General features: G+C 47.4%; 1 protein-coding gene across 6 annotated transcripts in view; it reads left to right on the forward strand.

Moving 5' to 3' along the window:
- Positions 1 to 21,367, forward strand: part of MOK (MOK protein kinase) — a 53,450-nt gene that overhangs the window by 24,882 nt on the left and 7,201 nt on the right. For 2 of the 6 annotated variants that reach the window (XM_026515280.4, XM_057318648.1), the window contains 6 exons: positions 4,432 to 4,521; positions 6,297 to 6,367; positions 16,619 to 16,697; positions 16,820 to 16,868; positions 18,613 to 18,791; positions 20,344 to 20,445. In XM_026515280.4, coding sequence (XP_026371065.3) covers positions 4,432 to 4,521; positions 6,297 to 6,367; positions 16,619 to 16,697; positions 16,820 to 16,868; positions 18,613 to 18,791; positions 20,344 to 20,445 — 570 coding nt within the window. Of the gene's footprint in view, positions 1 to 4,431; positions 4,522 to 6,296; positions 6,368 to 14,767; positions 14,920 to 16,618; positions 16,698 to 16,819; positions 16,869 to 18,612; positions 18,792 to 20,343; positions 20,446 to 21,367 lie in introns of those variants that run through there. The other 4 variants (XM_057318644.1, XM_057318647.1, XM_057318645.1 and 1 more) reach the window with 3 other exon arrangements.

Raw genomic sequence — 21,367 nt, forward strand, 5'->3', positions numbered from 1 at the left:
TAGGGACGAGCTCAGGCTCTGAAGTTATGTGACCTTGGACAATTCCTCAATCTCTCTGGCTCGGTTGCGTTGTATAAACCATGTAGATATCTACCTAGGATCTACGTCATAGGATCCCTGTGAGAGTTAAGGCAGGTGGGCACTCAGCACAGTGCTTGTGCTGTGATCCACAGTATCTGTGATCCACAGATCCACAGATCCACAGATCTGTGATCCACAGTCATAGATCAACCGGCCATGTAACAGTGCAGGTGAGTGGGGTGTGAAGACTTTAGAAAAGTGAAGCGGGGCGACAGCAGTTGTTCACCAAGTGTCTGGTGCCCTGCCCACTGTTGGGTGAATTATGTACATACAGCATTTTATCCTCACCGCAGCCCTAGGAGAAAGATGCTGTCATTGCCTTCTTCAGATTAGGGAAGCCTGGTTGGAGAGCCGAGTTCCCTCACCTGCCCGGTGTCACTGAGCTGGCAAGCAGTAGAGCCCAGCGTGGGACCCAGGTCTGTGTAGGTCCAGGGCTTGTGTTCTTTGCAGCTCTCTTGTCTGCTGCAGAAGGTCCAGTCTTGACGTGGCACACAATTTTTCTCAAGTCACATCACTGCACGGTCCTCAAATTACTTTTACAAAAATAAAGTCTGCTTTGTAAGGTTATAAATAAAAAAAAAGACAAGAAATTAATGAGTCACTTTAAAAGCTCTTTTACTTAAAAAGAATATAATTATAGAAAATTTCAAACATATACAAAGTAAACAGAACAGTATAATGAACCTCAGGTGTCCAGCAGCCAGAATCAACACGCCTGTGATGTTTATTTCCTGTGCGTCTCCAGCAGGCCTCCTTCCTCGCTTGCTGGTTAGTATAGTTCTTTTTTTTAAGGCAAAATTTGCATACATTAAGTTGCACATTGCTTTATAATTTTGGCAAACGATACCCTCATGTAATTAAGAACTAGAACATTTCTGTCACCTAGAAATCTCCTTCATGTCAGTTCTCCACCCCCATCCCAGGCAGTCACTATTCTGGGTTTCTTCCTTTATCCTCTTCTAGAAATTTGTACTAAATGGAATCACTGAAAGCGCTGAGCGTGCTCGCGGACCGGCTCCGTTGGCTCAGCGTGAAGTCTTGGAGGTTCATCCACCCTGTGGCTCCGGGAGTCTTTGTACCTTTTTACTACTGAGTAGCACACGATCCATGTATCCATTCTCCTGGTGATGGACTTTTCAGGGGTTTTGGTTTGAGGCTGTTGTGAATAAAGCTATTAAAACTCATGCGCGAGCCTTGTTGGGATATAGGTTTCCATTTTCTTACCCAGTTTCCTAGAATAGAAGCTCTGGATCAAAGGTGTGTAAGATGTGTAAGAAACTGCCAAGCCTTTTTCCAAAGTGATTATACCTGTTTCCATCCCCACCAGCAAAGAACGAGAGTTGCAGTAGCTCTTCTCTGCGTCCTCCCCAGCATTCGGTGGTGTTGGTCTTAGGTGCTAGCCCCCTGGTGAGTGGTGTCTTACCTTGGTTTAGTTTCGCTGCCCTGCTGAAGGGTGATGATGGATGCTCACTTGTGCTTATCGGCCACTCACGGACCTTCTTTTGTGAAACGTGTGAGAGCATTTCTTTCTTAAATGTTTGATATAATTCACCTGTGAAATCACCTGGGCCTAGAAGTTTCCTTGGTGGGGAAGCTTCACCCCCACCCCATGGTGTCTATCGAAGCATCATGCGCAGTGGTAACAAGCTGGAAACAAAGCAGTGCAGCGGGCGATGGCACCGTGGTGTTTCCGAACCTTGGAATGTTACAGAGTCAAGTAGATTTGACTTACCAAGTGATTTTGGATTTTCGTAAGGTTTCCCATCGCTTCATTGAGATATAACTTACATATCCTAAAAGTCCACCCACTGTAAGGAAAGTATACAGTTGTGCAACTATCACCATAATCCCATTTTAGGACCCTTCCATCAGCTGTGAGGAGGCTTTTGATAACAAATTTTGTTTCTTTGGTAAACATAGGGCTCCTTTGATTTTCAGTTTTGTGTCGGATTTGGTAATTATGTTTTTCAAGGAATTTGTCTATTTAAATTGTCATATTTATTGGCATACAGTTCATAATACTCTATTTTATCTTTTTTAAAAAAGATTTTATTTATTATTAGAGAGGGAGCAGGAGGAGGGAGAGGGAGAAGCAGACTCCCCCCTGAGCAGGGAGCCACATGCAAGGCTCGATCCCAGAACTCTGGGATCATGACCCGAGCTGAAGGCAGACGATACTTAACCAGCTGAGCCACCCAAGCACCCCTCCCTTTTATCTTTTTAATATTTAAGTCTAGTGATGTCTCCTCAGTCATTCCTGATATTGTTTGGTGGTATTAGTGTTTTATATCATTTTTTTTCCTTCATTGGTTTTGGTAGGGGTTTATCAGTTTTATTAATCTTTTCAAAGAACCAACTTTGGTTTTGTTCATTTTCTCTATTGTCTATTTTTTTTAAGATTTATTTATTTATTTTAGAGAGAGCCGGGGGGTGGGGTGGGGAGCAGTGGGTAGAGGGGAAGAGAGAGTCCAAAGTGGACTTCCTGCTAAGTGCAGAGCCTAGCACTAGGCTTGCTCTTATGACCCCGAGATCACGACCTGAGCCAAAACCAAGAGTCGGTCGCCCATCTGACTGAGCCGCCCAGGCATCCTTATTTGTTTATTTTCTATGCCATCAATTTCTGCTCTTTATTGTTGCTTTTCTTCTACTTTGGTTTAATTTACTCTTAGTCTACCTTCTTAAGGTGAAAACGTAGATAATTTATTTTCAACCATTTTTTCCTTCCTAACATAAGCATTTAAAGCCACAAATAAGCCCTGTTTTCCTGCATTCTATACATCTTGATTGTTGTGTTTTCTTGTTGCTTGGTTTAAAATGTTTTCTAATTCTCCTCATGATTTCTTCTTTACCTGTGGTTTATTTACAAGTGTGTTGTTTAATTTGCAGATATTTGGGGCTTTTCTAGCTGGCTTACTGTTGTTGATCTCGAATTTACATCCCTCGTGGTCAGAGAATGTGTTCTGTAAGTGTTTGTATTGGAAATTCACTGCGCCTTATCTTCGGGTCCAGCATATTCATCTGAGTGAAGAGCGTACTGTACCTCTTAGTGTTGGCTGTGGGTGTGATGTCAGGCTAGGTGGGGCAGGCTGGTTGACGGTGCTGCTAGGGGCTGTGCATCTTTACCGGTTTTCTCAGTGACTGTTCCATCAGTTACGTAGAGGGGTACTGAAACTTGAGCTCTTTCTTCTCTCTGCTGTCAGTCTTAACTTCTTGTGTACTGAAGCTCTCTAATTTAGCACATCATCCTGTCTTTTTGATGTACCGCCCCATCATTACGAAGTCGTGATAGCTAGTAATAATCTTTGTTTTGAAATCGACTTTGTCTAATATTGATATAACCGCTTCTTCTTCCCCTTCAGCTGAAGGACTTTCTTCCTACTGACTGGATTGGTTAGATACACTTTCCATAAAACCCTTCTGGGGCGCCTGGGTGGCTCAGTCAGTTAAGCGTCCCACTCTTGGTTTTGACTCAGGTCATGCTCTGGGTCCAGAGATCGAGAGCCCCACAGTGTCAGGCTCTGCGCTCAGTGGGGAGTCTGCTCTTTGAAGCACCAAACAAAATGCTGAGCTTTACCCTGTATGTTAAAAGTTGGTAGAACAGAGTTTTGCAGTTCAGAGAAAGACTATTCCCACTTCTCTTTCTAAGCCTAGGAGATGGAAGTCTCTGGGGATTGAGTCATTTGATTGGGTGTGACCAGGGGCCTAGCCATGGGGAGGCGTGTCTCTTGTAAGGGGTCTCTCGGTGGGGTGGGGGGTGGGAACAGCCAGCCTCAGCCCTCTGCTTCTGTTGTACTCATGTTAGCTTGACTTTGGCTGTGAACACAGGGCCGGGCAGATCAGTCTCCATAAAGAAGAGCCAGTGATAAGACACAGCTGCCGAGAGAGCACCAGGCACCAGCTGAATGAAATTGCAAACATGTACGGTGTTCGTTACAGACAAGGAGGAGGGCTGGGCTGTTCGTGGAAATCTGATATGGGTACTACTTCAGATGGTATTCGTGTCGCTTGGCTGGTTAGTTGCCAGAAACTGATTAATAGGAAATTTTAATATCTGTTTCTATGTTTATTAATTATAAAAGAAACTGCCAAGATATTCTTTCAGGAGCTTAGATGGGGAAAATTTGAATATATGTCCAAAGCTATAAGAAGCTTGGTTTTTATCAGATAATAATGCAGAAGGAGACACGTTGAACTTCAGCTGCTGACGGGAGAAATAAAAGCTGATTAACTTGCTTGAAATATTTGTGAGTTTTTCAGTTGTGATCATGGGTAATAAATAACAATTGAATAACCCTAACTGAAAGTTGACTTAAATGGTAAATTAGTTATTTATTTTTACTTACACAATAGTATTGAGCAAGTGAACAGTCTGCGGGAGATACAAGCACTGAGACGCCTGAATCCACACCCAAACATTCTTACGTTGCACGAAGTGGTTTTGTAAGTATATTTGGGGCTTTACAAATTATCTCGATTTGATAACAATGATTAAATGTCTTTTTAAGAAAGAAAACTGTGGTAGACACTGAAAAGATTTGCTTCGTAGCTCAGGGAGTAATACTTTTCATTTTATCTTAAGTCACGTATTTACTTGGACAGACGCGTATCTGAGTGGTACTGCGGGAATGCCAGCATTCAGGTGACTCCGTACCACGAGAGCATACGCAGTTCAAATGCTCCTCTCCGGTAGCTGGGGGAGGCCTCTTCGTGCACAGCAGCCTGTGCGCCTGAGGCCTCGAGTGTGGGCGATGTGGCCTCATGGCAGGGCACGGCTGTCACACAGCAGGGCTGCGCTTGCTTTATCCCGGCCAGCTGCCACATCTGCACAGTCTCAGGCCGTGAGACCGGCTGTCTTCCTCTGCTTGATATAATTCAGGGGACTTTGCCTTTCTGTTCTAATTCTAGAATAGTTTCCCTAAGGCTTACCTGCCGATCAAGAAGGCAGAGCTCAGCTCGTCCCCAGGTGCTGGCACTTCTGCACGGCGCTTCTGCACTCTGAGCCAGGAACTTGGACCCAGGGTTCTGGCACCGGCCTTTCTGTGGGCCCCGAGAGGGTGCAGGCCACGTGAAGCCTCTCTCTGGCTCTCCAGGCTGCTTTAAAACTAGCCAGGTCTCTGACAGTTCAGGTGTGGTAGATTTCAATCAGAGGACTGAGCCTTTTTTTTTTTTAATTTTTTTTTTAAAGATTTTATTTATTTATTCGACAGAGATAGAGACAGCCAGCAAGAGAGGGAACACAAGCAGGGGGAGTGGGAGAGGAAGAAGCAGGCTCACAGCAGAAGAGCCTGATGTGGGGCTCGATCCCGTAACGCCGGGACCACGCCCTGAGCCGAAGGCAGACACTTAACCGCTGTGCCACCCAGGCGCCCCAAGGACTGAGCCTTTTTAAACTCAAGAGTGAAATGTCTTGTCAGAGCTGTGTGGCCTCGCAGCCTGCAGTGCGCTGCATGGTCAGTACCTGCCTGGCCGGAGACCGCAGGCTGCGGCGGTCGGTCACCACGCTGCCCCGCCCCCCCGCAGTGCCTCCCCATCCACCCCCCCACCCCCTCCCCTGCACTGCTGCGCGTCCATGCTTCACGCGCACTGCACAGGCTCTTCTGCCCGAGATCCCGAGGGCCTCCTGACCGTCCACCGGAGGCGCCCTGAGCAGACTCTGGAGTGACTGGTTTTCCCCCACTGTCCCTCAGACAGAACTGGCAGCTCGGCCAGAGGCCTCTGTCCCCACCCTGGGCAAGGCCTGGACACCGTACGGGGGTGGTATGGCCCATCTTTCTCCCTTTTCCTCTGACCACTTTGTGGATTTTGTTCCCTCGTTATAATTTATCCCAATTACATGAAGGAATTCAGGTGAATTAAAACTTAATTTGCAGTCACGGAGCATGAATTAAATTCTTTTTCCTCTGTTTTGCTTAACCAACTCCTCAACCTCATTTCTCCTTTCTGCTGGTAGTTACTTTTATATTTTTAAGACACATCTCATTAAAAGGGGGGAATGTTTAGAATTTTTGCTTAAAGTTAAGGTTTTACTATTATTTTAAGTTAATTTTACCTGACGTACTGATTGAAAATCAGAACTTCTGTGTCAGTCAGTACACTTCAGTCTTTGATGCAGGAGTGCTTTATGTCTACCAGAAATGTTTACAGATAAATTAAATATTTGATTATATTTTCTGATTAAGACAAAAAAATTTTTACAAACCTGCTTTCTTCTTCAGTGACAGAAAATCTGGTTCTCTTGCACTAATATGTGAACTTATGGACATGAATATTTATGAGCTAATACGAGGTACGTAGAATAATTTGTACGCTAATCTAAGATCTCCTTTTAAAGCTTGTAGTTCACATATACCTTGTTTTTGTTCGCAAAATCATTAGTCACCAGAGTGCAGGAGTTACATCTAAATATACGGTACTGAACTACTTCACTCTTGGGAGCTATTTTTCTGGCCTTCTCATCTACTCCGAATAGGGCTGCCAATGAGAAAAGTAAAGAAAGCCGCGCGCCTTCAGGCCAGCCGGTGAGATGGATGGAGATGCTCCCAGGACAGCAGAGCCCTCCCGGGCCTTCCTCACCTCGGGTGCCTGCTGGGGGCACTGTGCCCCTCCAGGGGGCGCTCTTCTGTCTCTGCCTCTGTCCAACGCTCTGTTCTGTGCCTCAGGATAAGGCAAGGCTTGCCCCTAAGCATAATCCCTCCGATGAGAGACGACCTCCTATTTGGATCCTCACAAAGTCTCTCCTGGTTACAGGGTGCTCCCTTCCTTTCTTCTGAGCGAAAAAGCACTGTGTAGGGAGGCACATGTGCCTGAGCCGGCCTCAGTCAGGGCTGGTTCTGGAAGCTTAGAGAGGTCACCTGCAGGAAACGAGAGAAAAGGAGGCAGATGGCTGGCCCACATTTAGCAAATATCCCTGGGGGTCTGACTGCACAGTTGTGTTAGATGTCAGGACAAACGAGCCTCGATGTCACTGGGAAGCGGCACAGGATGTGTGGTATTTTACAGGTCACGTTGCGCTTCTTGGACAGGTGAAAACAAATCAGCTGCTCCGTGTTCTGTGTGTGACTAGTTATGGCTTGGAATAGAATTTAGTGGCAGCAGCATAGATGATTTAAAAACTGCTATATTATCTGAAACAAGTCAGACCAAACCAAAGATGCTGTGCTATGTAAAAATGTTAAGACCAAGAAGCTGGTCTTGTGATGAAGAAGACTGCTGCTGCAGATGCACGTGAAGAGTCAAATAAAACTGTTACGACGCAGAAAGTGGAAAAAAGCGTTATCGAGCTAGTATATTTTATGTGTGATCTGAAATGTGTGCTTTAGTAAATTACTAATAAAATAAATAACAGGCAAGTTTTTATACATCTATAGATGATGAAAAACTTTTGAATCTAAAAGCTTTAGGATCTTTTTTTTTTTTTTTTTAAGATTTTATGTATTTATTTGACAGAGAGAGACACAGCGAGAGAGGGAACACGAACGGGGGAGTAGGAGAGGAAGAAGCAGGCTCCCAGCGGAGGAGGGAGCCTGATGTGGGGCTCGATCCTGGGATCACGCCCTGAGCTGAAGGCAGACGCTTAAGACTGAGCCACCCAGGCGCCCAAACTTCAGGATCTCTTTGAGAAAATAGGAGATTGCCTTATATCTGGGAATAAATGGTATTTATGTTACAAACCTTGTGTATTTTATTCATAGGTAAGCCCATCAGGGATCTGTTTAATTGTGTTGTAAGTCCAATTCTAACAAAGTTAGTTTTCAGGTTACTTGGTTTAAAACCTATTTAGGGGGCGCCTGGGTGGCACAGCGGTTAAGCGTCTGCCTTCGGCTCAGGGCGTGATCCCGGCGTTACGAGATCGAGCCCCACATCAGGCTCCTCCGCTATGAGCCTGCTTCTTCCTCTCCCACTCCCCCTGCCTGTGTTCCCTCTCTCGCTGGCTATCTCTATCTCTGTCGAATAAATAAATAAAATCTTTAAAAAAAAAAATAACCTATTTAGAATAGAGCCGTTGGTTAGAAGGAGCTTCTAGAACTTGGCCATCGGCAGTAACAGAAAGTGACAGGTGACAGTCCCACAGTGGGCGAGGAAACTGAAAGTATAAAATATGAGTACAGCAGCATCAGTGCCACCCCAAACGAGAGCAGTCTGGGCAGACATCCCCCAGGATGGGCTAGAGAACGCACAACCGTGTGGTGGATGGTGGTCAGCACGCCGGTAACATGACGGAAAAAGTAGGAAAGTGAAGAAAGTAAATGTCTTGAAAATATTCCCACTTAAAATGATGGCAGTAGAGAAGAGTTTCACGTTCAAGGAGTAAACCTTATTGATCTGGAAATGTCACTTTTTTAAGCGTCTATTCCAAACAGCCTGGATAATTGAGGTATTGTTCCATGATTACATTTTCTCATACATTCTGTCCGATACAGATCGTGCCGTTTGATCCTGTCTGTATGTCTGTCCATCAGAGTGTCAGGACAGGATCCCAAATACAATCAAGAGAAACAACCACCAAACCTTATTACTCCATGATAATTGTTTTGTTTTTTAACCAACAAGCCAACATTTTGCTTTTTAATGAACCTGCATAATCACTTCCTTTATTTAGTAGTGGGCCTCTTGGTGTGAGATGTGTCTTATATTAGAATTCTGATTGTTGCTTCCTAGAGTGTGAAATTGCAGAATGCAAAGGGAGGGGATCATTACTGGTAAGTTCCTATGTATTTAGACATTTGAGAAATCTTTGTCTAGAAAGAAATATCTTTAATTTCCAGTAGTAGGGGGAATTGTATAATTGAAGAAATCGAATCCATTTCTTTCAGTATTTGTCTACAGAGAGAGATTATAGAAAATGGAATGTTATGGGGTGCCCAGGTGGCTCAGTTGGTTGAGCATCTGACTCTTGATCTCAGCTCAGAGTCGTGACTTTGAGCCCATTCTCGGGCTCCACGCTGGGCGTGCAGCCTACTTAAAAAAAAAATGTTATGTTGTTGATCAACACTCACTCATCACGTAAGTGTTGAGTGTCTTCCATAGGCCAGTGCTGTGCTCAGTGCCCAGCTGTCAGGGGTACACTAGTTTTAGAGATGTTAAAAGATGGAGAAAATGGCAGGGAGTCACTGCAAGATACTAAATATTGCAGCATGCATAGTGATTTCAGAGATGTTAAAATGTGAGGGAAAAAATCTGAGAATTGATGAAATACAGTGATCACTGTAACAGCCAACAGTTCGTGAATGCTGACGACCTGTCAGGTGCTCTTCTTAGCCCTTTGTAGGAACTAACTTGTTTTACCTTCATGACAGCCATTCAGGCAGACAGTGTTACTATCCCCATTTTAAAGATGGAGAAATGGAGGCAGAGAGAGATAAGTAACTTGTCCAAGATTACGTACCTAGTAAGTGGTGGACGTGGCATTTGGACTTGGACAGCCTCTTGCAGAGTGCATGTCCTGAGCCATCACACCTGCAGCCTCTTGACAACCCTCAGTGCCTGGCGGCATCATCATTCTCCTCCTCCTCATCATTGTCATCGTCATCATCGTCATCGTCATTGTCATCTTCATCATCATCATTATCATCATCGTCATCATTGTCATCATCGTCATCGTCATCATCGTCATTGTCATCATCATCGTCATTGTCATCATCGTCATCGTCGTCATTGTCATCGTCGTCATCGTCATTGTCATCATCATCATCGTCATCATTATCATCATCATCGTCATCGTCGTCATCGTCATCATCGTCATCGTCATCATCGTCATCATCATCGTCATCACATCTCTGTTTTACAGATGAGGAAATTGAAGCTTCAAGGATTAAGTGAGGACCCAAGGTTATTAATAAATAGTAGAGCCAGAACCAGGAGTCCAGTCTGACTGAAACATTAACATCCAGCTCCACTGCCACCCTGGGTCCCCACTGCTGGCCCCTGCTCAGTGCCTCCAGTGAGTAGGCACCTGCTGATTATCTGTTCTTGTTGATGACGACACTGACATACTGAAAACTGAATCAGTCACTAAAGCTTTTCCTGCTATCAGATGATTAGAATATTGAGTAGCCCTGTCAGATATCGAAGAGCCAGTTAATAGCATGAAAGGATGATCACACAGTGTTTATTGAGAGGCCTACTTTATTCACAAAGATCTGGCGAAGGTAGAGAAGAGGAATAGAAGATGCATTTTCTGATAAAGAGTGTACAGTCTACTGAAGAGAGAAACTATGTGAAAGTCACACTCGCTAGAGAAAATGAATTGCTGGGGGTGATTTTCTCTGTGTCCAGTAGGTGTCAGGTGTGGCAGAGATGATCGTGGGCTTCATCTGGAAGAGTGGCAGATGTAGGCAAATGCAGCAGAGAAAGTCTCTCTCATTCACTGCTACGTGTCAAGTGCTGCTCTGGAGGTGGGAACAGTGGTGACGGACATGGTCTCACACATGTGGGCTCACACTCTGAGGAAGAGAGAGATGCTGAACAAATAAAGAAATGATCAAGAAAGAGTTTGAGACAGGGATAAGTGTTAGGAGTGAATAAAACAGGTCACATGTCCGAGTGATGGGGATGGAGTATTTCAGACAGAGACAGTGCAAAGGTCCTGAGGCCACCATGAGGTTAAGAGGCCAGTGTGTCTGGAGCACAAGGAAGAGAGTTATAGGCAGGTAGGGGCCAGTGGAGCAGGGTAGGGCCAGGATAAGAATTCAGGTTATTCTAAGATCAGTGGGAAGCAGTGGGGTTTAAAGCAGGGGAGAAACATCTTTTGATTGGTGTTTAGACCAGTGTTTCTAAAACTATCTATAGTGGAAGACCTGTTTTTTCATTTTTTTCCCTAATCTGTTGTGGACCAGAACTTCTGTAAAATACATAAGAATTAATTAATGGAAAAATGATGTGCTTAGATGTAACAGCAGTGTTGAATTGCCATGAAATTCCCAGTTGCTCTTAGTTTTGTCGTCTCTTAAACCAGTAACAAACAGCCCCTGGACCGGTATCAGTTCGTGGACTATGCTTTTTAGAAGGATGTTTCTGTCTAAAGAATGAATGGGTCATAGGTGGACGTTTTGGTCGTCCCTTCCAACTGCAGACAACAGACAGCATCTGTTCTCGCCAGTTTAACCCCAAGGGACTTATGTGATATGCACGGCTTCACAGAGTCGCTGGGAGGGCGGAAGAGACGCTGTGGATGTGGCCTCCAGGAAGCAGCTTCCAAAAATGATTCTGCGGGATTGGGCTGCCAAGGAGGCTGCTGCCTCTGCACAGACAGGATGCTCCCAGTGAGGAAGCTGCTAGTGCAGCCGCCGGCCCTGGAACCCGGCGGCCTCTGCCAGAGTCAGAAAGCCGCCTCCACCGCCACCTGCACTCACACTGGATGCTCTCCCTCCTCTCGTCTGTCCCCGTAATGTGGGCCCGAATCCTCTTTCTCAGGTGGTCGGATTTAGGCAGAACCCAGTCACGTCTGGAGCTCCCCACTACAAGCAACCTGAAGAACACTGCTTTGGGCTCTCACGCCTGGCCTGCGAGATCGGGGTTGGGATGGGTCTGCTTTGTGAGCCGTGAGAGCAAGAATGGTGGTGGGGAGACCGGCGAGGAGATGGTGGGGATATTTTGCCCGCCACTCACTTGGGAAGAACGTTCATGGCAGGGAGTGAGTAGCTGGCATGCCGGCACCGCTGGCAGTCCTGGCTGGTTTATTTGGATGCCTTGTGCATATGGCGCCCGGCATCTGCCACATGCAGCAGGAAAGGCTGTTTGGAGTTTATAAGGAAAAACTGGTTAAGATAATCACCTGATTATAGGGGCATCTATTGTTTTATTTTTTAAAGTTTTATTTATTTACATAATCTCTATACCCAATGTGGGACTCAAACTCGTGACCCCAAGATCAAGAGTCTCATGCTGTTCCCACTGAGCCAGCCAGGCGCCCCTAGAGGCATCTATTATTTTAACTCATATCTGATTCTATTTTTGTTTTGTGTTTTAATTGTTTCAAGCTAAATTGCTTTGCTTTGTGAATGGCTAGGTCACTGTGCCCCCGCCCCCCAGTGCCTGCTTTAGAGCCTTGGACGCTTGCTCCCTCACCTCCCCCTCCCTCTTTGTTGCATCTCCCTCTCGTTTCCGTGCATCTGCGTTGTCCCACTGTCCACTGGGCTGTTTGCTCTCTGACAGCGAGGCCTTGTTGGCTCCATCATTGGCGTCCTCTTAGTGCCCATCACTGTCCCCTGTGTGGCACGGTGTTAGTTGTCCATGTGGATGATGGTTATAGATATCGAGTGTTGTAGGTTGGTTTTATCGCAAGGAGCACATGCCATTCAGCTAGTTCCCATATGAAAGAGGGAGTTTATGGTAAAACCACATCTGCTGCAGGAAGCTCAGTCGGGCCCCTTAGGTGGTGGAATCAGGAAAGGTCTGGCTGTCAAAGGTCTGGCCACCACTGACCCCCACGGAGTCACGTGGTCCCCCACCTTTCCTCCTCTGGTTGTCCCTCCCCACTTCTCTTGGCAGACCTGGCCACTCAGACCCTGGGAGCCTCCCCTGGCAGCAGATGGGCCAGCCCCAGAAATCCCGGTCATGGCCACCTGCTGGAGTGCTGGCTGTCGCAGGTCCAGTGGGCTGGCCTTGTCCCTTTAGGGTTGTACCTTTTAGAGGCCGTGGGTGGGGCAGGCACCCTGAAGTAAATCCATGAGTTGGGGAATGAACCAAGTAGGAAAAAGCAAAACAAGTTTGGTTTGACTGTAAACATAGCATTACGATTCATATTTCTGTGAAGACCTGAGGCGGTGTGCCTTAGCACCTGCGACGTGGCTGTTTTGCCTAACATCACTGTGTCAGATCAGTTCAATTGTATTTTTGTATTTCATCAGTCTGACCGACTGATTGTAGGACGCGGCATTTTTATGTACTAACAGAAGAGGAAACACGGCCGATCGGCTCTCACACAGCTTCCTTATCTACTTAGCAATTTTACTTCTGTTCTTACTGAAAGCTCTTTGGATCTATTTAGACAGTTTCCGCCCAGATCACTTTCATGTGTGTATAAAAAGGAAAGTCTAAGTGAAATACATCTGTTTTGGCATTCCTAACACTTCCTTGAAACATTTTGACACAGTGATCCATGTCTTTGTTTTCCTTACGCGGTAGGTCTCTGTGCCATTCAGCTAGGGTGTGAGTGATACATTTTTGTTGCCGGAATTTTCTTCCAAGCCCGTGCCACCGTCTGTTAGTTTTGATGCTGTTGCTTCTGGAAGTGCGGCTCCGGTTTGGCTGTGTGGCCGCGGCACAGAGCTCCCCTGTCCGCGTGTTTGAGGATGGCGGGTCTGGGTCAGGCCTGTGAGCCCTGGTCCTAGTCTGTGAAATGGGAATGGTCCTAGTGTCTAACTCTTCGGGTGGTTGTGAGGAATCAGTAAAATAACGCGTGCCGTGTTTAGAGCAGTGACCCTCTGCAGAGTCTTCAGTAGATGCCGGTCACTGTCCTCCTCGTTGGTATTACGTTAACTGCTTGGTGCGCGCGCTCTTCACGACTGCACCTGGGCTGCCCCATCCCGTGCTCGCCTCCGTGGTAGAGGTACGGAAGTGGAATTGCACAGAAGCCTCAGCACTTGCCGAAGATGAGCTGGCTTCATCGAGCGGAACCGGAGGAGCCGTCCTTGAGTTTTGCCACGGTTGACAAGGGAGGGGTGCGGGGGAAGGCTCAGGCTCCAGCTGAGGCTGACATCCCGATGCCTGCTACCCCCTGCAGGTCGGGGTCTCTCGCCTCAGATCGGGGCGCCGTCATGCAGACTTCTCCTTTGGCAGGTGCTGCTTCAGGAGTGTGCATGCCTGGTGCCGCGGGCACAGCGCCTGGATCAGGCCGTCTACGGTAGACCGTTAGCCTGTGCGTGCCGGAGCCCAGCAGGCCCCTCCACGCCTGCCCGGGAGAGCCTGGCACAGGCCTGCGGATGCGCACTCTTGTGGGAAGGGGTGCGTGCGAGATACTCTGTGACAGTGCAGGCTACACTGGTGGCCACGTTCCTTCCGTTAGTCCCAGCGACAAATGCAGGAGTTTATCATTGTGTTCCTGTAAATATTTTTTACGTTATTGATACTGTACATGACGTTCTTTAGAATCTTGTTAACGAGGATATTTGGTTGCACAAATTAACTTGGTCGGAATAGCTCCAACACACAGGGAAGCACTCTTCAGGGTCTGTTGGTGGTGAGGACGACTCCCACAGGCGCTTACGAGTGGTTTATTAGTTCTCCTGTTTGTTTCAAGATGTTTCAGAACAAGAATCTGTTAGGAACCAGATAGAGTCTCAGGCCTGGAATGTTGGGATCTTGTTTTTGAAAAACCGTTGTAGAGCATGGATTGTCAGGCCCCCCCTTGGTCAAGGGTGTGGACTCCGAGATTGCTCAGACCAAGGTCCCACATGGTTCACATTGCACCTTGCTCGCTCAGGAGCCCCCTCACGTAGGCAAGGATCCTCACGGAGGGGCATGGGGGTGGGGGGAGCCACGTCCTTACCTGCAGGTCTATGAATGGGTGGGTGGGGTGAACAAAGAGGAAAGGAAGGGTCAGCACTCAAAGAGGGCTCTTAAACTGGGGACTGAGGGCAGCCAAGAAATGCAGATTCCTGGCCCATGTGTTTGGTTTTGTGATTCATTAGGTCTGGGTTTGGAGCTGGGAATCACCATTTTGTTTTATTTTTTTCATTTTTTAAAGATTTTATTAGAGAGAGCAAGAGCACAAATGCACGAGCAGAGGGAGAGGGACAAGTAGACAACCCTGAGATCATGACCTGAGCCAGGGTCAGAGGCTTCACCGACTGAGCCACCGAGGTGCCCCATGGGAATCACCATTTTAAAGCAGCCCAGGTGATGATGAAGATTGAGTGGGTTAGACTTTCCCCGGAAGACTCCACCTGAGTGCACGTTCAGATGACTGTCCTGCCAAGTTGACGCCGTAAGGTCTGGGTGTGTGGGCGTGGCTGGGAAGGTGCTCCTGGAACAAAACGGCCCGAGCACAGCTATGAAGCAGGAGAGCTTTGGAGCCATGTACAGAAGCATCTACGGGTGAATTTGGCTGGAGCATTCAGTAAGCAGGAGGGATGTGATGGAGCGCGGCTCTCCAAGTGGGTCTGGGCCTGGCAGCCGCACCTGGGACCTTGTTCGCAAGGCAGCTCTAGGGGTCCCGCCACAGACCTGCTGAGTCACAGATGCCTCGGAGTGGGGGGAGCATCCTGTGTCTTCCTGAGCCCCTGGGAGGAAGGGGGTCCTGAGTGCTGGGCTAATTCAGTGGGCAGTGAGACCCCCGTCGCAGGACAAGAAGCAGATTTCAGGAAGACTCATCCAACAGCACATGCTATGGAGAATAGAAATTTTGCTTTTCATCTTTATACAGAGAGAAATTTAATATAAAGTTACAGAATTACTCAAGTTAGGGAAAGATGACTAAGTCTTCATTTACTTCTTTTAAATTCTAGGAAGTGGGTGATAAATTATTTGAAACAGTAAAAAGATTATGGTATTATGAAAAAGTTAATTGTACTTAGACATTTTGTAATTTAAATTACTTTCTATTAACAGAAAACATTCTTGTCTAGTGAGAGGAAAAGAATACATTTATTTGTCAACAGAAATTGCAGACTTAGGAGCAAAAAATGTCAAACGGGATATGCACTTACAGAGGGGAAAGTGGTTTTCTGGATTGTTAGGTGAGAAGGGTTGTTTTTCAGATTTTAAAACTTAATAAAAACGCACACCTTTGAAATTAAAATCAGGTAAAATGGGACATCTTCTGAAACAAGGATAACCGTGATCCTGGAGTGTGGTGTTGAGAGTTGTAGGACGTAAAAACCGCAGGCAGGCAGGCCTGGTGAGGGAGTGGGCGTGGGGGCCAGAGGCCAACCGACGGCTGCTTTCCGTCAAAGCAGAGCGGGCCGTGAAATTCAAAGCGATCCTGGGTCTTCTTGCATTAAAAACACACTCCTTGGAACTGTGATCCATCCTCCTTTAAAGTGGAAATCTCCAGGGGCACCTCGGTGGCCCAGTGGGTCAAGTGTGGACTCTTGGTTTCGGCTCAGGTCATGATCTCAGGGTTGGGAGGTGGAGTCCGCTTGTCCCTGGTCGTCCTCCCCACTTGCACTCAAGCATGCTCCCTCGCTCGCGCGCGCTCTCTCTCAGATAAATAAAATCTTAAAAATCCAGACTGGAAGTCGAGGAAAACCCTGGATTTTCAAGTGACTCCTGACACTTGATAGTCAACTGTTTGGAAGGGTGTGTCCCGCAAGGCCTGCCCCGGGGCGCAGCCTGAGTGGGGTTTTTCAGACCCGATTACTCTGGTGCTTATTACTCAGTACTACTGTTATGTCAGAATGCATGCGCGGGGGATTTTACGTGAAATCATGCCAGTATGTAGAATTTTAAATGGTGTATTTAATATTTCCTGAAATTACTAAAGATTATTTTTTAGGTTTTCACACATTAAATAAAATTGTTGGATTCTATTTTTGTTTCTAAAAAATGGGATATGTATCATTGGTAACTATAATTGGCTATTTCCTTAATTGCACAGGGAGAAGACACCCATTATCAGAAAAAAAGATTATGCACTATATGTACCAGTTATGTAAATCCCTTGATCATATGCACAGGTATGCTCTTGGAGAATTGGCAGGTCTCAAATTGATAAAATGTATTAACATTCATTAAAAATTCAACATAAAAGAATTTGAATGAGACACAAATTAACTCTGTCCTTTTATATTGAATGCAGAAATGGAATATTTCACAGAGATGTAAAGCCAGAAAATATATTAATAAAGGTAAGAATTTCTATATTAAAAAAATGGTATCAGAAGAAAGGTAGAATAGAAAACCTTTTTGCCAGATAGGCTTTCAATCCCAGATAGTTGGGCACCATGTTTATTATGCTGCTGTTGTTTTCTCCAAGTTGGAAAAAGTGGTTTATTTAATAAGTGCCATTAACACAGCTGTACATCTGGAAGGAAATAATCTTAGGCACTCTTCTCTTACTATAGGCAAAAATAAACCCAGGAGCACCGGGCTGGCTCAGTCAATGGAGCATGCGACTCTTGATTTCAGGGTCATGAACTCAAGCCCCATGTTGGGTATAGACACTACTTAAAAAAATAATAGATAAATAAACTCCATTCATATTATCCCTTCAAACACTGTGCATGTGAAAGTAGAAGAGGCAGAATTTGCGCTCAGGGGTGTCCTAGTCCGCAGCCACGTCGACTGTACGTACTTGAAGCGCACAGCCTGCTACGTTTGGGCATACACACACGAAGCCGTCGTCACAGCCAAGCAAACAGACCTCTTGCTCCTGAAGGTTCCTCATGCTCCTTGGTCATCCCTCCTGTCCATTGTCCCCAGGCATTCGTTTGCACTTTCTAGAATGTTCTCTAAATGGCATTCTATAGTATGTGCTCTTTCTTGGTCTGGATTTTTCCCTCAGTGTCATCATTCTGACGTCCACATCGTAGTGTGAGTGCCACACCTTTTGAAGTTGTCCCACAGATCTTGGCTGTTTTTCTCTGTTTTTGCCATTATTTGTTGTCTCTGCATTTCAGCTTGGAAGTTTCTGTTGGCCCATCTTCCAGCGCTCTGGTTCTTTCCTCGGCTGTTTAGCCTGTGGATGAGCTTATCAAAGTCTTTTTTTATTTCCGTTACAGTGATTTTTACTTCTAGTGCTTCCTTTTGATTCTTCCTTAGAGCTCCGTCTCCCTGCTTGCATTTCCCATCTGAACTTTCCCTGAATTTTCCATCATCTACTCTTTCCACTAGAGCCCTTAACAAATCACTCATAGTGATTTTAAATTCCGTGACTGGTAATTCCAAAATTCCTAAATCGTGCACATCTGAAACTGGTTCTGATGCTTGCTTTGTCTCTCAGACTCTTTTTCTCGCCTTTTAACACACCTTACAATTTTGTTGGAGGTCCAACATGATGCACTGGGTAATAGGATCAGGTGGAAGGCCGTTGGAAGGAAGTTTCTCGACAGCCTGGCTAGGAAACGTGCTGCGACCAATGTTTGCTGCAGGTGTCGGTACCAGAGGCTCCAAATTTGTTGACAGCCTGGACGTTATTACTGAATGTGAGGGGTAAACAAAATGGAAGAGATATCCCGAAACGTGTCTCCCCGGTCTGTCTGACTTGCTCCAAAGAAGCCATGGCCCCCCAGACCCCCCAGCAGAGAACAAAGCTGCCAGCAGAGCTGGACAGCAGGGAAGTTAGAGACACAATGGGGCGAATGAACCATTACGGTATTTAATTCATTTGTAGACCCACGCTGTGACTTAAAATTTTCCAAAACCTGTAGACATTTGGAAATATTTGGAAGACATAGCCAGAATGTTTGTAAACGTGTCCCACGGAATAGAAATACCACTTCGTGATCTGCCAGAGGCACGAGCGGGTGCTTGTGAAGTAATTTGTATTTTATAAGCTAGTTTCCATGCTAGTAAATTTCCCGTTGGTGCATAAGTATTTGCAATGGTCTGTATTATAACAGCTGCTTGATGAGATGTCATTGGTCCCTGCAGCAGGATGTCCTGAAATTAGGGGACTTTGGGTCCTGCCGGAGCGTCTATTCCAAGCAGCCGTACACAGAGTACGTTTCCACCCGCTGGTATCGCGCCCCAGAGTGTCTCCTCACCGATGGCTTCTACACCTACAAAATGGACCTGTGGAGCGCGGGCTGTGTGTTCTACGAGATCGCCAGGTAGCGGGCCCGCGTCGTGTCTGAGAGCTCCTCGGTGCCGGCGGGCCCGCGCAGATGTCCTGAAGCCGGCCACACGGCGAGGCTCGGCCGACCTACCGCGTGGCTTCGTGCCAGGCCCTTCCTTTGCCAGACGGACTTTACGGTCATCCTGCCGTGTGACTGTTTAACCTGACAGAACATGTACAGGCTTTCATTTTACTTTTCGTCAAATACTTTTCCTTGTTCGCTTGTCACAAGGTACAGGATAGTATCAGTTCCTTTCTTACCACGCCCGTAGGTCGGTGGGCCTCCCCGTTCGGCTTCATCAGTGAAACGATTGATTCGTGAGTTCAGGAACAGAGTAGAAACGTGCTTATTGCCACCTTGTGGGGCCTGCCATGGGGATGTGTGAGCAGTGCCCCTGCTCCTGGGATCTACCCAAAGAGAGAGAGTCTGTCAGGTAGGAAGTGCTGGTCACAAGCGTGAGGATGGGTCACCTGTGGCGCAGCTGGATTCTAGAAAGCCCCAAGTTTTAACCATCATCCCCGGCCTCCACACCCCCCAGCCTTTGCGCTTCACCGCCGGGTGGAGCAGGGGCCCAGGAGAAAGGGAGGTGGGCTTGCCCCACTCAGGGTGAGTCGGGTGTGGGGTTGAAGAGGCCCACAGAGGGGGTGGGCCGGCACTCGTCTGCTCGGAGTGCACTGTCAAGGACGAGCAGGTGAGGTTAGCGTGGGTGACATGCATCATAGGCGGGGACCCGGGTCGTCTGCTCTCGCCAGCTCAACTACCCACTTCATAAATACAGGCGTGCCTGTCCTTTAGGACACACCTATTGATAATCGACTTGTTATTTTTGGAAAGCTGAGTGGCACTTTCACTGATGCTTAAAGTACCAACAGACAATCCTTTCTGCGGCGCTAAAATCCCTAAGGCTGGTAAAGGACCTCAGTGTTGAGAATGTGATAGCTGGTGGTGTCTCACCAGAGTGTGGGCAGCCTGCGGGGGGTCTGCCACACACACCCTTGCCGCCTGGCCCCCCGTCTCGGAGCTGCTCCCTGCCTGCCTGTGCTTTCCTCGTCTTTCCTGTAGCCACGGACAAGGCTGCTTTCCTGCGCAGAGCTGCTCTTCTAAACCCTTCTTTGTGGCATGTCATGCGAATTGAATTTATTTATATAAGCTTAAAATCTTTCATCCACGATTCCAAAATCCATAAAAGCTCCAAAAACCAAAACATTTCTTGGACTTTGTCACCAAAACCAGACCCGACCCACCCTGAATTTTTGTTGGAAAACCTCACCTGTGACAGGAGACTTACAGGGGTGATGTGTCTCACTGTGGAGACCCCAGGGTGTACAGAGAGGAATGTGGCCATCTCTTAGAATGACACCCACCTGTTGGGAAAGGAGAAACAGGCCTGGGCCGAAGGGAGAACGGAAAGCCCATAGCTGCAAGGAGGACCATGGGTGGGATTGTGTCCTTGGGTTTCCATGTGAGCTAGCCGCCCAGCAGAGGGGGACGCTGGGATGAAGAGGCCATGGCCTCCCCTAACCACAGTCCTGTCCTGCTCTTCCAGTCTGCAGCCCCTCTTCCCCGGTGCCAATGAGCTGGACCAGATCTCAAAAATCCACGACGTCATCGGCACGCCTGCTGAGAAGACCCTCACCAAGTTCAAAAAGTAAGTGCGGCGTGTGCCCAAGAGTCCCGTGTGGACTTGCCCCCTGCCAGGGCTGGTGGCAGCAGCCAGCCGAGCGGAGCAGGCTGCGCCTCTCCTGCCCTTGTAGGCCCTCTGTCTGCTTGGGTCCTCGCTGCCGCTGAAGGGGCTGCAGGTTGGCCAGGGGGCCGGGGCTCTCGTCCCCCAGGGTTCTGTCAGGGGCGCTGTTCCTCCAGCGCCACAGAAGAGTTCAGATGGTCTTGCTGAGGGCCTGGCAGTCAGGTTTTGTCTTCCGAATATTTACCCAGGACTGAGAGACCTTTGGGCAGAGAAGGTTCCCACATATAGGCTGTGCGTGGTGAGGCGTTCGTGGGAGCGTCACCCAGCATTGCCAGCAACACGGACACCTCGACCACGACTGGTTAGGGTTTGGTTTTGGTCAGAGATGCAGCTGAATCTGGGAGCTGGGGCTTCTGAGGGAGAGCCCTGTGGGGTAGCAGGTGGGCAGCTCCTGGGCCCTCAGAAGGCAAGGAGAGACAACAATTATCGAGTCTTCCTTTTCCTCCTTTGAAGCTTTATCTCTTTCTTCTCAGGTAAAAGCGTGCTACTAGTCTTCTCAGGGGGACAGTCGTTCTCTCACATTGATAGTACAACAGGTCTCACGACCCCTGCCCCATTTTAAAAACAGACTTTAAATTTTAGAGCAGTTTCAGGTTCACAGCAAACTTAGTGCAAGGTACAGAGGCTTCCCGTAGACCAGCTGGGGGCCCGCACAGCCTCCCCACGTGACCCCCCACGCCAGGGTGACGCATCGGTGACCATCCGTGAGCCCACTCTGACACTTTGTCACCCCGAGTCTGCAGTTCACGGGAGGGTCCCTCTGCTATCGTACCGTCTCTGGGTTTGGATGACCGTGTAGTCACACCCGTTCTGAGAGCGTAAACCG

The sequence above is a fragment of the Ursus arctos genome, unplaced genomic scaffold (assembly GCF_023065955.2).
Source record: "Ursus arctos isolate Adak ecotype North America unplaced genomic scaffold, UrsArc2.0 scaffold_25, whole genome shotgun sequence".
Taxonomy (NCBI): domain Eukaryota; kingdom Metazoa; phylum Chordata; class Mammalia; order Carnivora; family Ursidae; genus Ursus; species Ursus arctos.